This window comes from Ascidiella aspersa, chromosome 4, assembly GCF_963924565.1.
Source record: "Ascidiella aspersa chromosome 4, kaAscAspe10.2, whole genome shotgun sequence".
Taxonomy (NCBI): domain Eukaryota; kingdom Metazoa; phylum Chordata; class Ascidiacea; order Phlebobranchia; family Ascidiidae; genus Ascidiella; species Ascidiella aspersa.
The window spans coordinates 27532562-27555429 of NC_139450.1; the positions used below are offsets into that span (position 1 = coordinate 27532562).

Sequence of the window (22868 nt, forward strand, 5' to 3'; positions counted from 1 at the left end):
AAAAATATGCCCAATATTTTTAACTAAAGACTTCGCAATTCATACAGAGCATATTATTACAATTGTAATATTTCAAAAGTAAGAAATAATAAAAATCCGAGGCTGCCAAGAACGGCGATAGACCTCAGGACATTAAAAATTGCAAGCACATAAAAATTGCGAAATTATAGCGATACATTAAAACCTGTCTCCCATTTTTGCTACGCGCAGGTTTTCACATTCAAGTCCAATAAACCACTCTAAATAATTACGCAACTACATTGGCGTGGGCACTAAAGCAACACCACGGTTAGAAAAGGCAACACTACGGTTATGGCATCTCGTTGGGCAGAAGAAAGTCCATATAAGTGTTAATTTAGAGTAATGCTCAGGAAGATCGCACAACTCCACTTAGAGTCGAATTGTTGCCCAATCCAATAACCAACACGTGAGAATGTGTGCAGGACCAAACGCAGGTGAGAAAGGAATGTCCAAGCTATTCGGGTGAAATCGAAAGCTAAACATTCAGGTCTGTGTTGAGAGGCGTGACAGTGTTGCACTTCTTGTTGAAGAATCTCGTAAACTGACGCAAAATAACTGCAAACGTATAAAAATGTTATCATTATAAAAATGCCATAGTGTTTCCTCAAGTAAAACCTTAGATAATTTAATTTACGTTCACTTTTTGGGTTGATACAGAGTACTAAATCTGTTGGGAAATGGTTTTCCACGTCAAATTGCATTAAATAGACCTATGTCGGTTATACATCAAGCAAAACATCTGTTAAACAATTCCCATTAAATAAACACAGAAAAGCAAAAAGTAATTACCTGAGAAAGCAATGGTCAGTTCGGTCAGTTGTTCCAGATAATTGATGGCGGTGGCCTTGAGAATAAAGAGGATGCGCATTCTCGCTCCCAAACGCATCTCGGCTAAGTCTGTTACCGGCTCGGGATTTGCGACACCCTCTTCAACGTCATCCACGTATTCGTCACGATTTCCCATTGACTTCATTACTCGGTAAGTGGTGAGGTTCTCCTTGACTGAAAACAAACGAATTAAATTCATTTAACCTGTGCTGTTATATAAGAGATGTAATTTGGCCTATTCTTGAAACAACCTTGAAAAGTATTGCCAACACTTTACTATATCGTGAAAATATTTTACAAATAAAATTAGGCGTTGCTTAAGATACGGTTTATGCAAAATGAAAGCACAAATGGCGCTTGTTGAATTGGATATTACTTTTAACTGTCGGACATTAAACAACCATTGCCTGACACAATTTTGCAGCAAACTAATAAAAACATAACATTTTTAGAATATGCAAAACAATATAATCGGCCAAACGAAATATACACTTACGTAAAAATCTATGAAACTTGACAATGCATACGAGGTAACCAGTTACCAACAAGAGAAAGGCGATCTTCAATCCCAATATGATTTGTACGGCGAGACGTCTTTCAAAGGTCATCCAATAGAAATCTGTAGAGATATATCAAGCGATTTTCTTAAATCTATACCGATCATCCAAAAAACGATTTTGGTCTACGGTTGTAAAAATAAAATATTTTTACATCGAGCGTAGGCTGTATTATTATTTTACTTAGTTTTTACCTGATGCCAGTATGTTCTTTTTAAGAAAACTGTTGATGAAGACAAAGATGCAAGATGCAAGCATCACAACATTGGCGGTTAGCCATAAAATCATTAAGCCATAGAAGGTCCTTAAAAATATAATACAAATCAACATTGAAAATAAAGAAAATTATGTGTTTTATTTAAAATATATAGTGGGTTATTTTGTTAGTAAACCCTGTAAGTAAACCCAATACAGGTGCTTCGTATATTTTATTTGTTGCAACATTCCTTTTTTCGTTTTCTGTAAAAAAAAAATATTTTATAAATTAATTCTATATACATTTCGATTTACTTGTGATTATGACGACCAATGCAGTTATTGATCCAGGGGCAATGGTGGTCGAATCCAGGGATACACTTGTTGCAGTTCTTGCAATGTTTTGCATTGTGTCTGGGAAAATATAGTTCGAAAGCTAAATATAATTGTTCAAGAAATAGAGGTTAAGTCAGTGGAGATGAAACTAGCAACTTTTAATCAAAAATGCAGGCAACCATACTACTGCTATTACTTACACAAATGCTTGGCAAACAAAGCAGTAACCTCCGGACACCACATGTCGATGAGTCGCCGATCGGATAAACTGGGGAATATCCCGATCGCTTTGGTAAATTTTTTGCTTTAAATTGTCAAAAGTCGGGTCTGATGACGTCACGATCACTAACAGGGTGAGGAACGCACCAATGACGACGCTAGCAATCTAAAGAGGAATATTCGATTTTTATCGGACGAATCTTTCAACTTACTAAAAATTCAAACCATAAAGATAACAGAAATTCTTTGCATTTGACTGGTCGATTAATTGGGAATGTTACTGAGGATGATGCTTCCGAAAACGTAATATTTTCAAGAAATATTTACGAATAAAAAATATCTTAGGCCCACTTACCGCTGCCAAAATAGTAGCCCACACTCCATGTATCGATGGAACCTCGACAGCAAACAGCGTCACAATATTAAATATCATGAACACCCAACAAAGAACCTACAAAAAACACCAACGATATTGCGATAAACGTAGCACAATATAACTTTATTTAGAAAAATGTATTAATAGATTTATTATATTAACTGGCTTTTAATATAGTCTACATTATATAATATATTGTAAGTCTAAATATATATTTGGTCTACAGTTACGCTACCAATCGAAGTAACCCATATTTATTACTTACCTGTTGAAATCTCGGATCACTCCAGCCATTTCTGCGGACAGAATTCCGCAAATCAATCATATCTCCGCAATCACTCCAAAATCCCATTTTAATGCAAAATGGTAAAAATTGCAAGCTAGAATAGAACACTTTAACGTGAAATGTATAATATTTGCACGAAATTGCTTTCCTGTTCTCTATCGCATTTCCCAAAGGATATAATATTTTTCCATTTTTTGGTATCATTGGTTGATGGCATTCATGACCTCATAATGCCGTTTATGAACTCTGACGTGTAACTTGAAAATCAGCCTAATTGCAGTTTTATCCGTTTTTGATCATATTGCAACAGTATCAGTTTTTAATACTGTATTTGAATAAATTAATAGGTTGAAAACATAATATTTATCCATTAAATGCTATACAAAATATATAAAAGTCTTGATGACCAAACTTGTGTGAATTTTACCCATTCCAATTATATATAACAACATTAAATTAAATTAGATTATTGTTACTAATATGTAGTCCCTTAAACTACTGTATTCATGAGGGCTGATTATACGTGCAGACTGATAACTATCCAATAAAATGCTTTATTTTAATAAAACTTATAGACAGTTGTTTTACTGGCGACCGGTCGAACTTATTTTTTCGAGTTTATGCAAAACTCATGAAAAAATATGACTGATTATTTTAGAAAAATGTTGTGTAAACAGTTGAAATACAACGTAAAATAATCGCAGAAAATTAACGAAATCCTATTATCGAAATAGGAAATCGGATAATTGAAAATCATAAGCGATAAAAGACAGCAGACATTGTTCAATCCATTTGTTCAAATCAGAGATTAACAACTATAAAGCAAAAACAAAGTTCGAGCTAAATCCAATGCGATAAACCAGGCGAACGGTTGTTAATTCTGTCAGCTCTCGTATACCGTATATTGCTCTAATGCAGATGTAATACAGTTAAAAAGTGGTTGAATACAACTGAAAACTGAATGTATTAATAAAATGTTAGGTAAACAATTGCACTAAGCTGGATATATATTTTTTTAGTTTGTAGACGATTTATGTGAGTTTTAATGTATTTTGACTTGAAATCATTTTGATAAATTTCGACCTAACGTGTAAATTTCGACAAAATTTTGACAAAATTTTGACTTTTTTAACATGCCAAAAAAATAATCGCCCTACTTATTAGTTCTACTGAAGACAATAGCTTATGTATAAAATAGCCTTTTGTAACGCTTATTTACGTCAGAGTGTCAGTAGGTACAAAATAATTTTAGAAAAATCGCAAGTCTATATGTTCTTGACTATTTTTACTAAACACACTGGTGTCGCCAGATTTTGAAGCAATTTTGATGACAAAAGTTAAAAGTAAGATTAAAAAATATTGTGAACTAATTTTAATGTAAATGTTATTTTAGACGAATCCAACATTTTTTAGGAATTTTTTCAGATTTACTTTAGCAAACATATATTAGAACCAGCTCAAACTAATTGTCGCCAGAATTTCGGACAAATTGAAGCACAAAAGATTTTGAAAAAATTGGCATGATTTATATTGTTTACGTAAATATAATGTAACTGTGTTTTAAATCAGTGTTTTCCAACCTTTTTCAGTTCGCGATCCACTTTTATTGCAAGTTTTATTGTGCGACCCGCAATAAGATAAGACATTACATAAAACCTGTATCTTTGCTACTGGCGTACGGACTAGAATTGTTAATGCGACACAACACATCTAATTGTTACGTAATGATAATGCAATAATTTCCCGATCTAATGAAAAACTGTAACATTTAGAAATACTTCGCGACCCATTGGTTGGGAAGCACTGTTTTAAATAATTAAACCTTTTAAAGATTTTTTCTGATTACCATTAGCATCCCATTAGAAGAACGTCAAAATGGCTTACGCACGAATTTTAGACAAGATAGATTATATTGCACAATAGTTTTTGAGGATGATATAAACTATAAAGTATTGTGAGGCTGTATCCTTGACCCATTTTTGCAGCACCCCGATTTTTTTATACAAAAACCCAACATTTAGAAGGAATTTATCGAATTTTCGTACAACCTTAAACTGGTTTAGAACAGAATTTAGTCAATTTCGGGGACAAATTAAAAAGATCGTTTAGGCTATGTTTAAAAAATCAACATTTTAAATATTTTTTTGGATTTAATTTATTTAATTTGAATTTAGCATTTTAATTTCACAGTTTTCTCGAACTGAATCTAAACCAGGAGACAGCGGACTCAATGAACCTTACGGCCTTTCGCTGTCTCCTGGGAATGCCAAATTTGCAAAACATTTTGATTTCGTCGATTTTTTTTGATGTTTTAAATAAAATCATATCATATCATTTTACCTTTAGCATCTAATTAGCAGAAGGTCAAAATGGCATGGGCGCGAATTTTATACAATATAGAGCACATCATTTTTTGAGTAAAATACTAAAAATTTTTAAGGCAATCTTACTTATATAAGGAACTTATCGTATTTCCGTTGGCTTTCAACTAGAACCACCTCAAACTGGTTTACACCAGAATTTCAGTCAATCGTCAAGGCTCTGTTGTTCACTGTTATAGTCTACTTACGGATAGTATCTTGGTTGCGGCAAAAGAAACACTGGGTTAGCTCGTAGACAAACCATACAACACGAAAAAATTACCGTCCATGTATTTATAATGTAACTGAACAATAAACAACGCCGCTCTGCTACATCGCTATTATGTACACTACTTGCATAACGGGGATGTCTGCCCGGGGATGAGTAGAATTGGTCGGTTTTAACAACCTCGTTTTTTCGCCGGCTTCGCACATCAAGTATTAAGACTAAATAGGGTCTTTCGCATTTAATCAGGGCCCACTTAGGAAGTTTTGGGTTACTTCGGTTAATAAAGATCGTCACGGCGTGATTAAGTGCACATTGGGCAAAAAATTGTCTTAAATGATCCAAAAAGATACAGCACGTGTTCTACGCACTATGCAGCAATATTTATGTTTTTACTTTTCAAAGAGAAAAAATGACCCGTAAACAGGACAAATACAGTTGTTACCCTCTAGCAGTGGCCTGTCGTTACCAACCAAGAGCAAATTATCATTCTTGAAAGCGGTTAAAAAACAGTAGCATGGTGAAAAATACAAACTGCGGTCCAATTTCGAGATCGAGCGCTTAGCTACTGAGTCTCCTTGTTATCGTATGGTCCGGTTGAAAATGTCGAACTCTAGCGTTAGTAAAAGGGCGGCGACGGGTAGCGAAAAACAAGCAGGAAGATTTCCCGTTCGATTGAAAGCGTTCCGAGCGTCAACTGAGCACCAAGACTTTGCAAGCGAACTAGAACAGGAAAAAAGTGGCGCAGTGCCCGAGAAAAATCGAGTGATGGATCAAATGGTCAGCAGCAGGGCTCAAAAGCATGGTAAACTCTGAAAAAAACTCGAAAAATGGGTGTGTGCCACTGTTGTATACATTATCTTATTGATTAGAGCAAAGGTTCTCAAACTGTACGTCGTTTTAATTTTCCAAGGGCGTCGCACGGTGATTTCGTTTCGTATCTAAACCTAATTAGGGTGTTAAAACGCTGACATATATTATTACTATCACATGACGTACATTCGAACTCATTGTTACTAAAAACCTGCAGCAATTAAATACGATATATAAAAACAAAGGGATAAATATATTGGCTTTGTGTAAAATTTGTTAAATTCCTATAGCTTGCAAAATCAAACAAACTTTTCCAAAGGCGTCGCTGGAAAATCAGTCTGAGAACCTTTGGATTAGATCAGAGAATTTATCAGTGGCTAACTATTTTCGAGCATTGCTGCTGTCAAAGTATGTGTAAACTCGAACAAAAACGGTCGTTTTACAAAGATAGATTTGGAGAAAGTCAGACGATTTTTTTCTTGTGAAATAAATTACAGTGCGCTCGGTTGGGACTTGACTTCAAACTTTATCCGGGGATTCACTTTGAGTAGAAAGGAGTAAAAATAAATACGTATATAGATATGTATAGAGATATTTAACACAGGCCGTACTGTACAAGGCGGGAGAAGCTAAGCAGCGATGGTTAAGAAGTCAACTCTTAGTTAAATCAAGTGGGAGAAAGATCACAAAAAAATTGTCTCTCGGATCTTAAAAACTAATTGTAACTTTGTTTTCACAGCAGACTTTTAATTAAACTGCCCAACTCTTCAATTATTATAAAAAAAAAATAAAAAAAATTGAGACAAGAAATTAGTAATTATTTACTAAAGCAAAACCGGTGCGAACAAAAGATACGTTACTCCCGAACCGGGAACAGACATCCCGGGAAAAAATAAGAGCTTCACGTGACGTACAGGTCGAGTAAAATTGGTTCGCACACAAACAAACTAACGCACAGCACACGCGCGCACGCAAGCACACACGCACAGGGGTACAAGTCTCTAGATAAACGGGGAAAGCGTTTTAGGGATGCGGTGCGGAGAACTCGGTCTTCTCTCGGATGAATCAGTCGACTTTCACGGCGCTGTAGATCTTCTTCACGAACCAGTAGCAGGCCGCAAAGCCGACGGTACCTAGGAAACGGAAAACACAGGGCTCTGTAAATAAACTTCCGCCACGGAGTTGAATTTTACTCTCCTTGTCTAATTCAGGGCTGTGGAGTCAGTTTAAAAAAACGAGATGACATAAAATGGACCCGAGTCCCTACCAAATGTGCGATTTCGTCGAGCTCCTTCAACACCCTGTATTTTACCCATTTACGTAACTAAAATTGGTGGATAATCAGAAATCCATTCATATGAGCGTCATTTAATTCAACCACCCATAATATGTGAACAATAAATTCAACAATTTATAGTTAGCGGCCGCAACAGTTTCGGAATTTAGTACTGCGCATGCCCACGTCGGGCTTTTAGATTCGGGCATAGTCTCACTAGAGTCCTGAATCTAACTCCAGACTCCGCAGCGCTGGTCTTATTCGACAAAAATCTAATTAACGGTATGAATAACATAAGGGCTATTTTTAATAATATCCATTTGATGGATTTTTACGAGAGCAATATTCAATTTAATTTTAATTGATTTAGAATTAAATTACGTAAAATAGTTACATATTTGTTTATCAAAGTTGGTAGTTTCCTAAAATTGCAATATTAGGTGGTTCAAATAAATAGTTAGTTTTCTAAAAAAATTGCTTGTAATTTGAAATATTGCAACAAACTTTCAGAACACAAAAACGTTTTTTTTTTCTAGGAAACATTTTTGACAAGTCAGCATAAAACAACTTTGACGAATTAAAAAAAAAACGACAACTCAATTAATGCCAAGATGCGGCGTCTCACCTGTGAAGAGGAAGATGAATACAGACATGATAAAAGTATAGCCGAAGTAGATGATGGCCGATGCGAATCCCTCCACCCCCATCTTGGTGAAGTAGAAGCGGATGCCGTAGAAGAAGAAGTAGACCGACGTGAATCCGGATGTTAGGAAGGACCTCCACCACCAGCGGTAATCCTGGAGGATAGAACAAAAATATATTGATAAGTGACATTACTTACGCGTTTTTCGGAAAAATTGAAAAATATTACGCATTTTTTGCTTTGACCTGATGCATGGGAACAAACGAAAAGCTTGTCAAAAAAGGGAAAAGAGAATGACAAAAAAAAAACTAGTCAGGATTTGTATACCATTGTCGTTAAACAGTGCCACCCAATTTCTAGATTAAGAGTTAGACAAATACGGCTATCAACAAAGATTGAATCAAGAATCGTGCGCCAGGATTTTTTTTCTTTGATGCTTAGCAAGAAACTACAGAATGGGAGCTTTTCCAGCTTTAAAATGGATTTATTAGTCCCTAAAGCTGGTGTGGATTTTACAATCGCAAGTAAACGGAAAATTAAGGTGACAAAATATGTGCTGATATTCTGGAGCTTCTCGGCAAATTCTTTAACAAACTAATAATATCGCGTCTGAACACTAGTTTGTATTGCTAAACCAGACAGGCTAACTTCCATTGGAATAGTGTCCATCTCAACTTTCTCGCGCTGTTTAAAACTGTCATAAATGTCTTTTTTTTATCAAACATTTAAAACGGACAGACTACTTTACGTGGAATAGTGTCGTTTAACTTTCAAAGCGTTATGTCTTACCTCTGCAGCCAGATGGAAATAGCAGAGCAGGATCGTGGTTTCACTGCAGGTGATCACCAGTATAACGGCAACTAGGAAGAGGAACCCGAACATGTAGTACAACTGGTGCGACCTGGAGACGATTAGAAGTTGTACAAAAAATCCGTGTTGCACATTGTGAGCAAAGTATACCGGGTTGCCACACAAGTTTGTGAAAAAAAACCAACACCACTTTTCATTGATAATTTATAGATTTTCAAAGACAGGTTGCTACACAATTTTTTGAAAAAAATTCGAAGACATTTAAAGATTTTGCAATGACAATTTGTAGCTTTTAAAGGCAGGTTGCCACACAATTTTGCGAAAAAAATCTAAAGACATTTAAAGATTTTGCAATGACAATTTGTACATTTTCAAAGACAGGTTGCCACACAATTTTGTGAAATAAAACCTGAAGATATTCAAATAATTTTTTTTACAATTTTAGGTTTTCACTAACAATTTTAGGTTTCAAAATACAGGTCAACGTCAATTGGTATCGAAAATCCCATTTTAAACATTATAAATTATTTAAATCATTTGATTTCGACCAAAATTTTACACAAACACACGTCATTAACAAAAATTAATTACTATACGAATATAGAGAATAAATGCAGGCTATGATGGTTTAGATATAACTCGACTTCCGACCAATCCTGATTTATTTTCAATTATGAAAGCTATTAAAACCTAATGAAAACCACTTAGCGTCGCCAATTGAGGCTATAACTAATGGACTAAAACCGCCATTGTTTCCCACATAATAAAAAAAACGTGATTTTACATTATTTTTTAAAATGTATTGAACCCTTATTGATTGGAGCGTTTATAAAAGCTGACCAGGCATTTTCAAGTTTTATTTTGGTGGCATTTTGAACATTTCGAGTATCTCTTCAGTCTTTATGTTGAAAATGAATAAAAAGATATTCGAAACGTTCAAAATTCTACCATACTTCTGTATGGGCTTTAAAAGCTAGTTTTGCTAAGGGTAGGCGACCGACTGAGAAACACAGGGGACGTAGTTTCAACGGAAAATAAACTGGCATATATTTTTCCGCCAAAATCGCTAGCTTTAAAAATAACACTGAACGACGCAGTTTGAAACAAAAAGAAAAGAGTTTGTTTGCGTGTTAGACCTATAATACAACCACAATTTCAGAAAAGTAAAAAAAAATGGAACGAACCAGATGGAGTTGAGAATAAAGAACAGCTGGATGAAGATGCATCCGAAGGGAAGGATGCCTCCCATCAGGATGCAGGGAAGAGGCTTGGTGTACATCACTTGCTCCGGAATCTGACGCGGGATCTGGTTGGTGCGAACAGGATGCTCGAAAGGCTGCAAAAATAAATGGATCAAGTGGAAATTAAAGGCTAGAGCAGTGATTCTTAATCTTTTATGGTTTACAACACCCCTCAAAAACATTAAATAGATTTACGGCACCCGACTGGAATTTTCGTTAAGTATTTTGCTGAAATGTCACTATAAATAGAACTGGAACAACACAATCAACTTAAAACATGTAGGAAAATGTAATTTGATACAATGGTCTCTATTCGTACTCAAATAGTTGTATCAAGAAGCTTACCAAGAGCAAAAATCAGATTCTTAAAAAATCTCAATTAACTATCGGCAACCTTGAGTATTAGAAATGGCACACCAGGGCGCCGAGCCCCTGGTTAAGAAAACCACCGAGCTAGAGGAGTTAAGGGAATTAAATAGCCTGGGTGAATTACAAACGGCTGGATTAAGTCAGAAAAGAAAACCAGCATTAAAGGATAGGAAAGAGAAATAAATAATATTAAGATAATTTGATATAAAATTAGTCAAGTCAAACGGCGTTATAACGATTTTCAAACAATGCAGATGATGATGATGTAAGATGGTGTTTTTTGGTCCAGTTGTTAAAAGCATATTAAAAATTACACCCAACAAAAAACTAGCAAGAGCACCTTTAAAAATAAAAATAACACCCAACAAAAAAAAACTAGCAAAACGTGGGCAGGTGTGGAAATGCTCTGCATAAAATGATTGGTAAAATATAACAATAAACGCACCAATACTATTTGTCAACAAGGCCACCTAAATATCGGCTTTAATGTGACACATCACCTTTTTCGCTGTCCGGGTAACGTTTCGTATGGCCGTACGTCGAAATATAAATGAAACGTCCAGCGCAAAACTCCACAGTAGCTTTCCGCATACCGCACCTATGTTTAACTGTTTGAACTGAAGCGTTTATTGTTGTTTTAAGAAGAGAAATGGCTTTTGAGAAATGTAATGGCAAACAGCACTGCCTGTGGGAGTGTTCGGTATTTTCACTGTCCAAGTTTTACTCTAAATCTTGTGGCAATCTGACTGTTATTTTAAATTTACTGTTTTGAATAACCACAGGCAACTTGTTTAGTAAAATTCGAAAAAATAAGTGTTTAAATACCAATAGTTCGGCTTAGAATTACATCGAAATATTTAATCTAAGTACTGATAGTGTTCAAATTATATTTTAGTTCCACCATTTTTAAACCGACAGAGTATAGTGTTTTTATTTACCAATTCTGTTTAATATAAATTTGGTCAAATGCGGCCTTGTTCCACTTTTTAACACAATCCTTACCGTATGGTGACGAGTTTAGTCAAACAGTGGACTCATTTTGTAAGTTTGCCCCATAAAAAGCGTATTGATTCAGTCGGACGAGTGCACATGGTCTTGCGTAATGAACATGGACATACCATAAAACGACCCTTATAGAAAGTAGTAAATCACTATTGCGAAATACATACAAGGATTGAAGTAATTTAGAATGCAGTAGGATAAAAGCGTAGTGACTATCCCGGACATAACAATACGTTTCCAACCTTGCTTTACGCCTGAGAAACCACGAGTTCGTTTTACGGTTTATGTGAAGGTTGATTTTTAGAATCGTGGTCGAAATAAATCTGTATAAGGTTTAAACGTGACCAACCGATTGTAACTTGCTAACACTTGAACTGGTTAAAGTTCACTTTAGAAAGAAGATAAAAGTCACTTAAATAAAAAATAAATCAATGCAAAATTAAAAATCTATTTAAAAAAGGGAATACTCTATTTTTGAGAACAGCGGTTTTAAACTTTTTTGCCATGTACCACCTAATGATGGTATTTTTTGGTGCTGTATATCCCTGAATTTAAAACAAAATTCCAAATGTTCTTCTGCTAGTTCAATTAAAAATATTAGTTAAATAACTCTTTTCCAGTGCTAGCCGCAGATTTTGATTCACGGGTCTATTAAACGTGGCAAAGAGACAATGACTTGACAGCCGTTGTATTATATAGACTCAGGTACCACCTAAAAAGCCTTTGCAAACAACTACAGTGGTTAACAACCATACAAAACAACTATGTTGTTCCATTCTATACTGTTTACAATATTAAAGTATTTCTGATACTTACCGCCTTCTTGTATCCCATGTAGGCTCCGATAAAGGTGAGAGGAACTGATATGCCAAACCACAGAGCCAGGATGGCTACCAGGGTGGTGAAGGGGATCGCCGCTGAACTTCCTTCTCCCCACAGGATCAGGTTCATCACGAAGAAGATGCAGAAGATAAAGCTGGAAAAAAAGGTAGCTTAAGCATGTGTGAAGATTAACAGAAACGTGTTTTTTTTCTTGTAGTATTACTGTTCAAATGCATACTATGCACAAGAAGCCGCCCACAAATATCGACAAGATTTTTGGGTTGAATTTGATTTTTTGGGGATTTAAATATTGTATAAGTCATGTTATTGAAAAAGTATACGTAAAATTGTATAAATACATTTGTATATTTTGATACCACAAATTTTAGCAATGAAAATCAAATTATATTTATACGCTTAATTACTATGTTCATTATCTTGTCTGAACAACTGAGTCATATGAAATGCGTTTTTAACTCCCTGAAATAAAAGTGCTGGCGGTAAATTTACACACTAGTGAAAATGAATTACTGCGGCAAGTCAGTAAAACTAAATTTAGGAATTGGCATGCTTTGCTTACATGTGGTTGCTGGACTAACAAATATAAGTATATTGATAGTGTGTAGAGACTTACCCAGAAACAAGGAAAGATGTCATCATCACATTTGTTTTCCATTTTTCACCACCGAGAGCTGGAGAAAAAAAGTTTAGTCTCAAACATTTTCTAACAGAACCTAAATTCATAGGCTGCATAATATTATAGTGAAAATAAGCAAAAGCTGGTAATTTTTGCACTTTAAGGCAATAAAAACGTGATGCCCAGATACAGTTTAGATTTTATGTAAGAAATGTGTTAAAAATGCTGATGAACAACAGGCACCCTAATTTAAAATAAGCGAAAAATGATAATCATACTACGAGAAACAATTAATAATATTAAAATAATTGAGTTTAAAAAGTTTAGATTTATTTCAAATCAACTTACTCTTATACAGACGAGCGGACACAAATCCTGCGACTACACCGAGGCACACAAAGAGAAGAACTGAAGTTGTTCCCAACGCTCCTCTGCTGGCTGGGGAGAGGAATCCAAGACAGGCGAAGAGAAGTGTGCAGAATGCCATCATAATCACCTGTAGTAAAAAAAAATATATATATATATTTTATTTGAATATTTATTACCCTATAGGCCCAGGGTGGCCAAGCACTCAGATACCAAGAGCCGAATTTGTTATTTTGGTTAACCGCAAAGAGTCACCCATACAAGTTGTTTAAAAATGTCTAGGAGTAGATTTGCTGCTGTTTGGGCCAGACCCGCTTCACCTTTTAAAACAGGCCAATTCATTTAGCTAAATGCAAATGTTCTTCTAAAAAACAATTTGGTTCAAGTGGACCTGGGTCGGCATGTACTTTGTTGTGATGTGTTAACAATGTGGTGCAGAAAGATAGATGCAATATATTTAACAGTGGACAGTGGTTACTTGCTTATGAAGCCAAATTAAAAATGTAAGTTGTTGAAGTAATTACAATAGATTTCAGCAGCCAATTTAGAAGGCTTTAAATGATACATAAATAAAGCAGGCAAGGTTGGAAACCCTGGTTAAGGCTGATATAAAATTGAGATAGTACTTTCAACCAGGGCTTTGGAGCCGGAGCCCCGGAGCCGTGCATTTTAAACTGAGCCGGAGCTCTACGTAAAATTCAAATGAAGCTGGAGCAGGAGCTGGAGCCAGTTGTTTAAAAAATAGTTCGCCGGCTCAGATGTATTTCATAAGATGCTATGCTATTAGTAATGGCTGAAGTCACATAGTTTAACAGCAACCCTTCACAAAATTAAGAATTGTTGCCTCTTTTTGGCCCCACCTTTTCTAACTAACCATTGTGGTGTTTTTTTTATTGTGGTATTTTGTTTGTGATTATTTTGAAACGATATTGCAAAATTAAGCGTTTATCCTTAAACTACATTTTTTGACGTAATGGAGACGGAGCAGTGGTATTAATAAGCTCCATGCTGGAGCTAACCTATAATAAAAGAGAGCTCCTGAGCTGGAGCCGGAGCAATTTAACATTTACGCCTGCTCCAAAGCCCTGCTTTCAACATAGGTATTTGCAATAATTCTTATGTCAAACTGGTCTGACAGCTAAATACACACTGTTCTAAACAAATCACAGACCATTAACATGTAATTTTATCAAACTCCTTTAATACCTGGTTTTAAATGTATACAGAGCATAATTAAATAATTAAAAAATACAAAATTTGTCATTATTATTTTTAAATAAAAGGTGCTACTTTATTTTACAGCACTGTGGTTACCTGAGTGCCAACGCCAGTGAATACAGAGAGAAGCATAGCCTTGGTTGGAGGACGGAAGACATCGCCGTGAACCAACTTCCAACCAAATTCCTCCTGTGCATCTTCCTATAATAAACAACATTGCATTGTGCAAAATATATTGACATAAAAAAGGTTCACAATGTAATAGATCATAGAGACTTGGTTTTAAATTGGATTTATTCCAGATTAAATCCTTAAATTTATTGCAGTACAACTGTTTAAAAGTAAACAGTGTGTTTTGTCTTCGCTATATTGTTTTTAAAAAAACGAACAAAAAAATACTACATATTGACTTCCACTCAAAAGCGCAGCGTAATTTTTTTTTTATATTTGACCTGCAATTTTTAGCAAATTTTATATAGAAATCAGGGTGTCACTGTGAAAAAAACTATTTTATGGTTATCGGCATAACTGAAACAACTGTAATCAATTTTGATTTTAGTCAATGACATACTTAACTTCACTTAAGTCACTGTTTTAAAATTACATTACTTTACTTAAGTCTTTCCGACAAATGACTTGGGTTAGGAGGTGTTTTCATTAAGCATTTTTTTATAAAACTTAATTATATATAATAATTTTCTACATAAAACAATTTCCTTGTTATAGGTTGTGTTTTTTGTTATATTTAAGTTGATATTTTGCTCGTAATCGAGTTAGTTTACCAATTTTAGTAGTTTAACATTTACTTTTTATGACAAGGACTTGACTTGTGATTTATTGAAAAAGACTCGACTTGGACTTCAGTTATATTTTGGGTATTTCATTTTGAAAAGACTTGTTTACAACACTGCCAATTTCGCAGAAAATTTGATGGTAAAATTTTTCTAAATTTCGACTTACAACAGACTCAAGCTGATTGTATCTGGCGATGTCCTTGTGAAGACTCCTGATGGTGATCATGGCAACCATGCCGGAGAGAAAGAGCACAATGACGAGCGAGTTCATGATGGAGAACCACTGGATGTTGGTGTGGGGAAGAGAGTCGAGGATGTAATCCCACCGGGAAGCCCACTCAATCGCGGTTTCCTCCTGCAATGCAAACAACGTTCCTTAATATGCTGTAAGCTGCAGTAAGCATGATACGGTAAATTAAATTAGATATTTGGATAATAGTTAAGTGGGGTAAAAAATCTGTCTAACGCTTTAAGCAAGAAAAGTGTAATTTTTTATTCTAATTAAGCTGATGGTTCTACCTTTCCAATCACATAAAGGATTTTTAATTACAATATGAAATAAAAAAGTAGTTTACAAAATTTGATGTTTTTCATCCTGATGAAGGGGCAAAAAATATTGGATTGGGTTAACACAAATTTATGGTATCAATAATTCAGCACTTCAATTACTTAAAAGTTTTAAAAATACTAAAGTAGTAGTGGCACTTATTCAATACAAAATTATTGCAGGGATTTTGAGCAATTCAAGACAAAATATTCTGCTCACGAAAGATTTCTGTTTGTAAATGTTATGTTAACAAGGAAGATAAGTCTTTTTTAAGGAAATTATATATTTTAACAGTTCGTAGCTTACTCTTATCCATTTCTATTACTTCAAAACTAGGTATAATAGGTATAGAGTAGCATTATCCAAATAAAATACATTTATTTTTAATTAAAAGTGCCCAGTATAACATATTTTGCTTACAAAAGATTTTGGTTTGTAAATATTGTGTGAACCACGGAAGGTAAGTCTTCTTAAAAAATGCTTTATATTAATAGTTTGTGGCCTCATGGTATCCATTTCTATCAGTTTAACTTCAGTATAATTGGTATAGTATCGAGCAGCATTATCAGAATAAAATAGTTTTATTTCTAATTTAAAATGCACATTCAATTTAGCAGAAAGAACAGATCTAAAACTTTTAAAACTTATTGTAGTGTTAACTTACCACAAATTTCACCCTGTAGGTGTAATCAATAACCACTGGGTCCTTGTAGGTTTTTGGAATGGCCAATGGTTTTCCACTTTCTCCACACTTAGCATCGGCATAACTGAAAATTGAAAAACAAAATATGATGTTTGTTAACTGTAATTTCCCTTAATTGTATTTTATGTGTCATTTACTTTTATTTCATGCTTGACTGAATCTTATGCATGACTAATTTTATATGCATGAGTGATTTTGTACATGTGGCATTGTGCCAGCATGCTTGCCATTTATGTTAGTGCTGTCCTAATGTTATTTAGTTGGTGCTGTAGTTGTGTTATCAGGTGTTAGCCTTTGTTGTATGTTCCTACTTATATTTCTTTTAGCTCATCATTAACTATATGTATTCATTCGAATTAAGGATGCTTCATGTTAATAATAATAAGTTACTTGTTGTTAAATTATATAACTCTGTGCACTTGTGTGCAACAAGATTCTTCTCCCCATTGGTGGTTGCTTGAAGATAAGTTTACAATGTTTATTTAGCAAAACAGCAGACGACTTTAAACCAGTTTTATATATAGATATATAGTTTAAAGCAGTTCACATTCTAAAATGGTATCTGCGAGTTAAATTAGGTTTGTTCCAGAGCTTTGGCGACATAACTTCTACATAAAAAATACCACACCTACAAAAAAAACAAACAAGATTTAGATAGCTTTAAAGGTAATGTGATGCCACTAGTATAAATATTAGCATTAACAGACAACTTTGGATGATCAGAGATTGGAAATGGAAATGTTCTGAGCAGTGGTTGTCAAAACTGTGTCTGTGAGGAAATATGTATCTCAAGATCTTTTATATTAACTTTTTAATCACTTTCATTAGCTGGAGTACACCAGTCTCATTGATTTGAACCTTTTGGAATACTTATTCCCCAGAAATTTTGTTCGCGCTATAAAAAATTGAAAGATCTTTAATAAGTTCAAAAAGGCGAAATCAGGTGAAAAAGTTCGCAAGCCACTGTGTTAGAAGATTCACCTTTGTGGAGTCAGGGTTGCCTTGACCAATCTTGATCCAACGCCACCCTGACTGTCAGGTACAGGGTGGTAGTAGATTGTGATGTCAACGTGGTTGAACAGATAGTAGGTGTCCAAATCCTTATAGGCATCCTATAAATTAGCATAGAACATATTCAGATTTCAGATTAGTTATACATTTTGCATTTTAAAGTGGTGGAGGCTTTTGCAGTTTTTTTTTATTTTTAGAATAATTGGCAATTGGCAAAATAAAAACCTTTTATTTATTTCACTGTAAATATAGTGTAACTTTAAGATTACTAAATTTATTCATTACATTAAACTAAAACAGGCTGAAATAGTTTTGTAATGCTTTTCATTACATTTCAATGTAATCAGTTTTGTAACTCACAAATAAATGCTCTGCTGACGCCTAAAAATTTGGCATAATAAATCTGTTTACACATTGTATTAAAAGTGCCCAAAAACGGTGAAAGACCTTTTTTTGGTTTTTATTTTATTTTATTCTGCTAACATCAAGGTTATCAGTTTAGGTCATCCCATTTATTGCCATATTAGATATAACATCTATCATGGTGTAGGAATGATGGGAATTCACCAAACTGACAAATTCTTTGAAAAAAAGCTTCTGTTTTAAAAAAACTTCTTCAATATAAAAAAGTACAAAATAAAAACGCATACAAGAAAAACTAATTGAAAATTACATAGATGTGATCAGACAAACAACGTTGGGTGAAAAATCTCCGATAATGAGGTTTTATAGTGTTTTTGTCGAGACCTTTCCATGGTATTATATCCCATGTAGTTAAAAAAATAATTTGGGCACATTTTTGTCTAATTTAGTTCCTTTTAGGTTCGTACATAGCTTGAAAAACGAATGAGCAATTTTTGTTGGTAGTTAGTTTAGGAAAAAGTAAAATGGGAACTTTTTATTTATATGTAGTTAAAAAAAAAGGAATCAAGACAATGTTTTGTTTGTACATAAACGATTGGCGTTTGAGATTTAAAAAAAAAATAAAACTTACGCTGATTTGACAGGCGTCCTTCTGAATACCTTTCTCGTTTACATAACAACCGATGGGAAATCCTGGTGTGCAGAACTGTCCATTCTCCTGAGTCTGGTAACACCAAGCGATTGGCATGTTGTCGACCATCCTGGCAGAAAACAAAGTAGATTAGTTTAAAAAAGTATATTTTTTTACATATGGCAGCGGTTAGTAGTAAACAAACGAATTATTAATTTAAGGTGCACAAATATGCCAGAAAATAGCAACTAGCTTTGATGTTTGTAAACTTGTGGAAACTTTTAGTCGAACCTTATTGTTAGTATGCATTTTAAGTTTGAGTTCATGGATTAAGAAATACAATGTTACAAATAAGTAAAATTATATTTTGAGCAAATAGGGAAACAACTTAGTAGATGTGGAAAATAAAATAAATAAATTGAAAGGAGTTACCACATTACACAATTGTAACTATTTTCTAATAATGAGTAATGCGTGCAATTTAATAAGAAAATCATACCATCTGTTTTCATAGCTGAACAGCATTCCGTATTTAAGGAATTGAAGATGCGTTGATTTGGCATCGTCATACTTTTTTTGACAAACGTGTTGACATTTTTCATCCTTTCCAAATTTGAACTGCATACATGGTAGTCAAGGTTACAACAAAGAAAGATAACACAAGATGTATTTTGGAAGATTTTTAGTTCTTTATTGCAAAACAAAACTTATTTCAAGCTATTTGTAGCAGTGAAACAGAAACTAATTTAGGAGGCAAGATTTCACATACTGTGTAAATGAACATTTTTTTGCCTACGCTGGTGACCAGCATTTTTTTAATCTAATGTACCGCTGTTTTAAAAGTGGGTTCGTTTTTTTCTTACCGGTATAAGGCAAATACCAATAGGTAGTAAATCACAAACTTACATGCTACTATAAATTTTAGAAATACTGATTTAATAAACAACCTGCTGAACAATAGAATATTTACTCCACCTGGTAAGGTGACGGTCTTATTCTTTCGCCGAACAAGACTTGGCCGAGGTTTTCTGCTGGTGATTTGGCATCTTCCTTTGCTGGACAGAAGTCAAATGCCTTGTACTCGTATGGGATGATCGATTCGGCAGATACTAGGCGATTCACAAAGACCGGAATAGCCGACTGCAAAGAAGTGTTAATATATTATCGCTTAAGTGAAGTAAAGGTGCATTGTTGTACATGTCTTAATCTATGAGACAGCATAGTTGACTTGACTGACAACAAATTTTTAGAAAAAATCTAGTATGTAAATATATTTAAATTTTGAGACAGGCCTTTACAGCAAATTAAATTTTATATTTTTTAGGCCTTTAATGTAGATACTTAAAGTGAAAACCCTAACTTAAATTTTGTATGGATTAATAGATTCATAACTTATTTAATGCGACACTTAGGGTAGGCATAAACCATAAAACTGAAGCCATATCAACCCATGAGAATTATTAGAATCAACCCATGGGAATTATTAGATTATCACAAACAGGTCAAACCGAATATAATTGTGTAGTAATTACAGAAATGCTCATGGTAACTGATAAGAAGGCTTGTTCTTTTACAAAAACTGAACCTGTGTTAATATATACTTAATCTAATGTTTCCTGCGTTTATTACTATAAAAAATTTAAGCGACATAGTATACAGGAAGCAGGTATATCACTCAGTTTGACACAGCCTCACAATAGGCTGTATTGTTTAGTGTCTAGTTATTTTACAATTGATCTTTTTGCTTCGCACACACATAAAGAAGTTAATTTGGCAATGGCAAATGAATTTTTTAAACAGTGCCAAGCTGTTTATTAATTTCCAAGCTGTTTATTATTATTAATCAATTAACAAAATGACACTGAAGAGAAAAACAACACTTTAAAGGTCCTACATATTTTCAGTTACACATTAGGGCAGTTTTAGACAACTAAAACGCAAAACACTTACTAGAACTACTAAACATATTTTTTGTATTGGTTAAAATTAGTCTTTCAAAGTAATTATAGTGAATATATGACCACTGGTATGCAACTAAAAACTATGCAAAAAGTCATAACTTTTGAAATGTGACAGGAAATTGAAGCATTTAGCCTACTTTGACGTCACTATACATGTGACCGTTGCTCACAATTCGGCGTTAGGTCACGCGTCAATGCTAGCGTGTAGAAGTTAAAAGCCAATGACACCAAAAAGCTAATGAACATTTCTTTCAGAAAGCATGTTTTTTAGCACAAGCTTTTTAAATGATTTCAATGGAAACTGCATGTATGATAGGTAAACAATTACCTTTGGCAGCCTGAATTAAACACCAAACTGTGATAAACCTTGATCACTGACCGGGCATACACTTCTGTCAAATTTGCATTAAGAATATTAGCATTTAAGGATCTGGTTATTGGACATAATAGGGGCCAGGGCACAAATAATAAAAGCTTGATCTTAAAAAGTCCTAAAACTATCTTAAAAAGAGCTTACCTTGCAGTTCTCAGTCTCTTTGTCGCAAAAACTGACTGGAGCGATTCCAGGCAGATAAAATGCATCACAATGCAATAACAAGAATGCAAACACAGGTGAAACTTTAAGAATAAACATTTTAACGACAAAAACACAGTAACGCCTATGAGGTAAAAGGCAAACAACATTTAAATTTGTTGCAATCAATAAATTTTGATTAGCACCGAGGTAAGCGAAACTGGTGTAGAAACACACTGACTCAGCAAATGTGATTGTTAAATGCATTTAAGTATAAGCTAAAGATATAGGCTTGGTAAATGGTATAAATATAAATTGAGGCTAATTGGATCTTTATCGTTATATTCTTTTCAATTGAAAAATTGAGTCGCAATGACAGAGTAGTTTTATGTTATGAAATTTTATAACCTAATACCATGTACAAGAGCACAACATATTTACAATATGAATGCTAATTGCTAGTACATGTAATGCAAGAATTAGAGGCGCAACTGCATTCCAGTTTATTTCTACCAAATATCTTTGGGATGGAAATTTATGAAACTCTGCCAATGACGTCAATTGGCATAAAATATGTTAGTCTTTTTGGCATATATAAGGCAGGATTTTGACAAGGCCTGTCAGCATACATTTTTCGCACAAATTTTTATCAGTGTTATAAATAAGTCTGAAATGACTTAAGTCCCAGTCAAGTCATTTGTAAAATAACTAAGGTCCAAGAAGTATCTTTTAATAAATCAAAAGTCAAGTGCCAGTCCAAGGCATCAGTTGCCTAAGTCAAGTACTTGTCAGTAAAATTGTTAACTAATTAGGAGCAGTAGCTCAACTAAAAAATAAAACAACTCAACATAAGTAAATTTATGTGGAATAATTAGAATAAATAACCAAATTTAAAAAAATTGTCACACAAGTCACTTTTTCCAAAAGACTCAAGTCAAGTCGAGTAAATTGTCCAAAACACTACTTAGTCAAGTCAACTCATTTTACCCAAAAGCCCTAACAGAGACTTAAGTCAAGTCATTGGATAAAACTCACCTTGAAAAAAAAACGGGATTAAACTCATTTTGAAAATCAGTTGCAATATTTTATGTAACCTTTACAATATTACTACATCTGATATCAAACAAACTTAAAACATGAGAAAAGGATTGAAAATAATAGTTTCGCTCTAATAACAAAAAGCTATCGCATGTATAATGTTTACTAATGCTATACGGTTACGCAATTTTAAAGTATCAAATTCTCATCAGACGAGTATACTGTTACCACGCTGACATGAATAAACCTATAAAACACATCTCACGAATAGGAAACGCACATACTAGTTAACGGTCTACAAACACTTCTATACACACAGCCTATAATTTAAAACTCTAATCAGTAACTATAGCAGCATTTACAAGGCGGTAATGGATCAAATATTTCTAATAGAAAGGTTCTGAAGCAACTAAATGCAAAGCTTTCGTACGACTGCGGCTTCAAAACGCATGTATCGCATGTGCTACATCGCCGGGGGCTAACAGTACGTTAGTCTTTCTCTATTATACTAACAAGGCGAACAATTCGAAACGAAATTACGGTCTTTCAGGTTTTTGCTGCGATGCAACGTCACACTTGAAAAACTTGTCACGTGACTACACGTGGTATCCTGCCCGGTGGAGTTCCATCAAAAGAGACAAACAAAAAAACAATTAAGACTTAATGCAGAGCGGGCGCGCTATTGCAGCCGCGGAAAACAATTGA

The 22868-nt window shown here is 34.2% G+C and overlaps 1 protein-coding gene across 2 annotated transcripts; it reads right to left on the reverse strand.

Annotated features, from left to right (window-relative positions):
* Positions 1 to 5396: 5396 nt before the first annotated feature.
* On the reverse strand, positions 5397 to 21266 carry LOC146157268 (transmembrane 9 superfamily member 2-like). 2 transcript variants are annotated; one of them, XM_083388440.1, is made up of 16 exons: positions 21129 to 21266; positions 19626 to 19790; positions 19150 to 19268; positions 18651 to 18780; positions 17955 to 17957; positions 17627 to 17757; positions 16607 to 16709; positions 15562 to 15750; positions 14698 to 14802; positions 13366 to 13513; positions 13015 to 13072; positions 12375 to 12534; positions 10131 to 10282; positions 8926 to 9037; positions 8119 to 8290; positions 5397 to 7350 (listed from the first exon to the last, which is right to left on the reverse strand). In XM_083388440.1, exons 1-16 carry the CDS (start codon positions 21243 to 21245, stop codon positions 7283 to 7285), a joined length of 1932 nt encoding a protein of 643 aa, XP_083244566.1. In that variant the 5' UTR covers positions 21246 to 21266; the 3' UTR covers positions 5397 to 7282. The 2 variants fall into 2 exon arrangements, with proteins under 2 accessions (XP_083244566.1, XP_083244565.1); XM_083388439.1 differs by lacking the exon at positions 17955 to 17957.
* Positions 21267 to 22868: the final 1602 nt, after the last annotated feature.

Coding starts and splice junctions, on each gene's coding strand:
- LOC146157268 (XM_083388440.1), bottom strand. CDS start 21,245: ATGTTTATTCTTAAAGTTTCACCTGTGTTTGCATTCTTGTTATTGCAT. Junction 19,269..19,625: donor TAAGACCGTCACCTTACCAG/GTGGAGTAAATA, acceptor CCATGTATGCAG/TTCAAATTTGGAAAGGATGA. Junction 18,781..19,149: donor TTCAGCTATGAAAACAGATG/GTATGATTTTCT, acceptor GTTTTCTGCCAG/GATGGTCGACAACATGCCAA.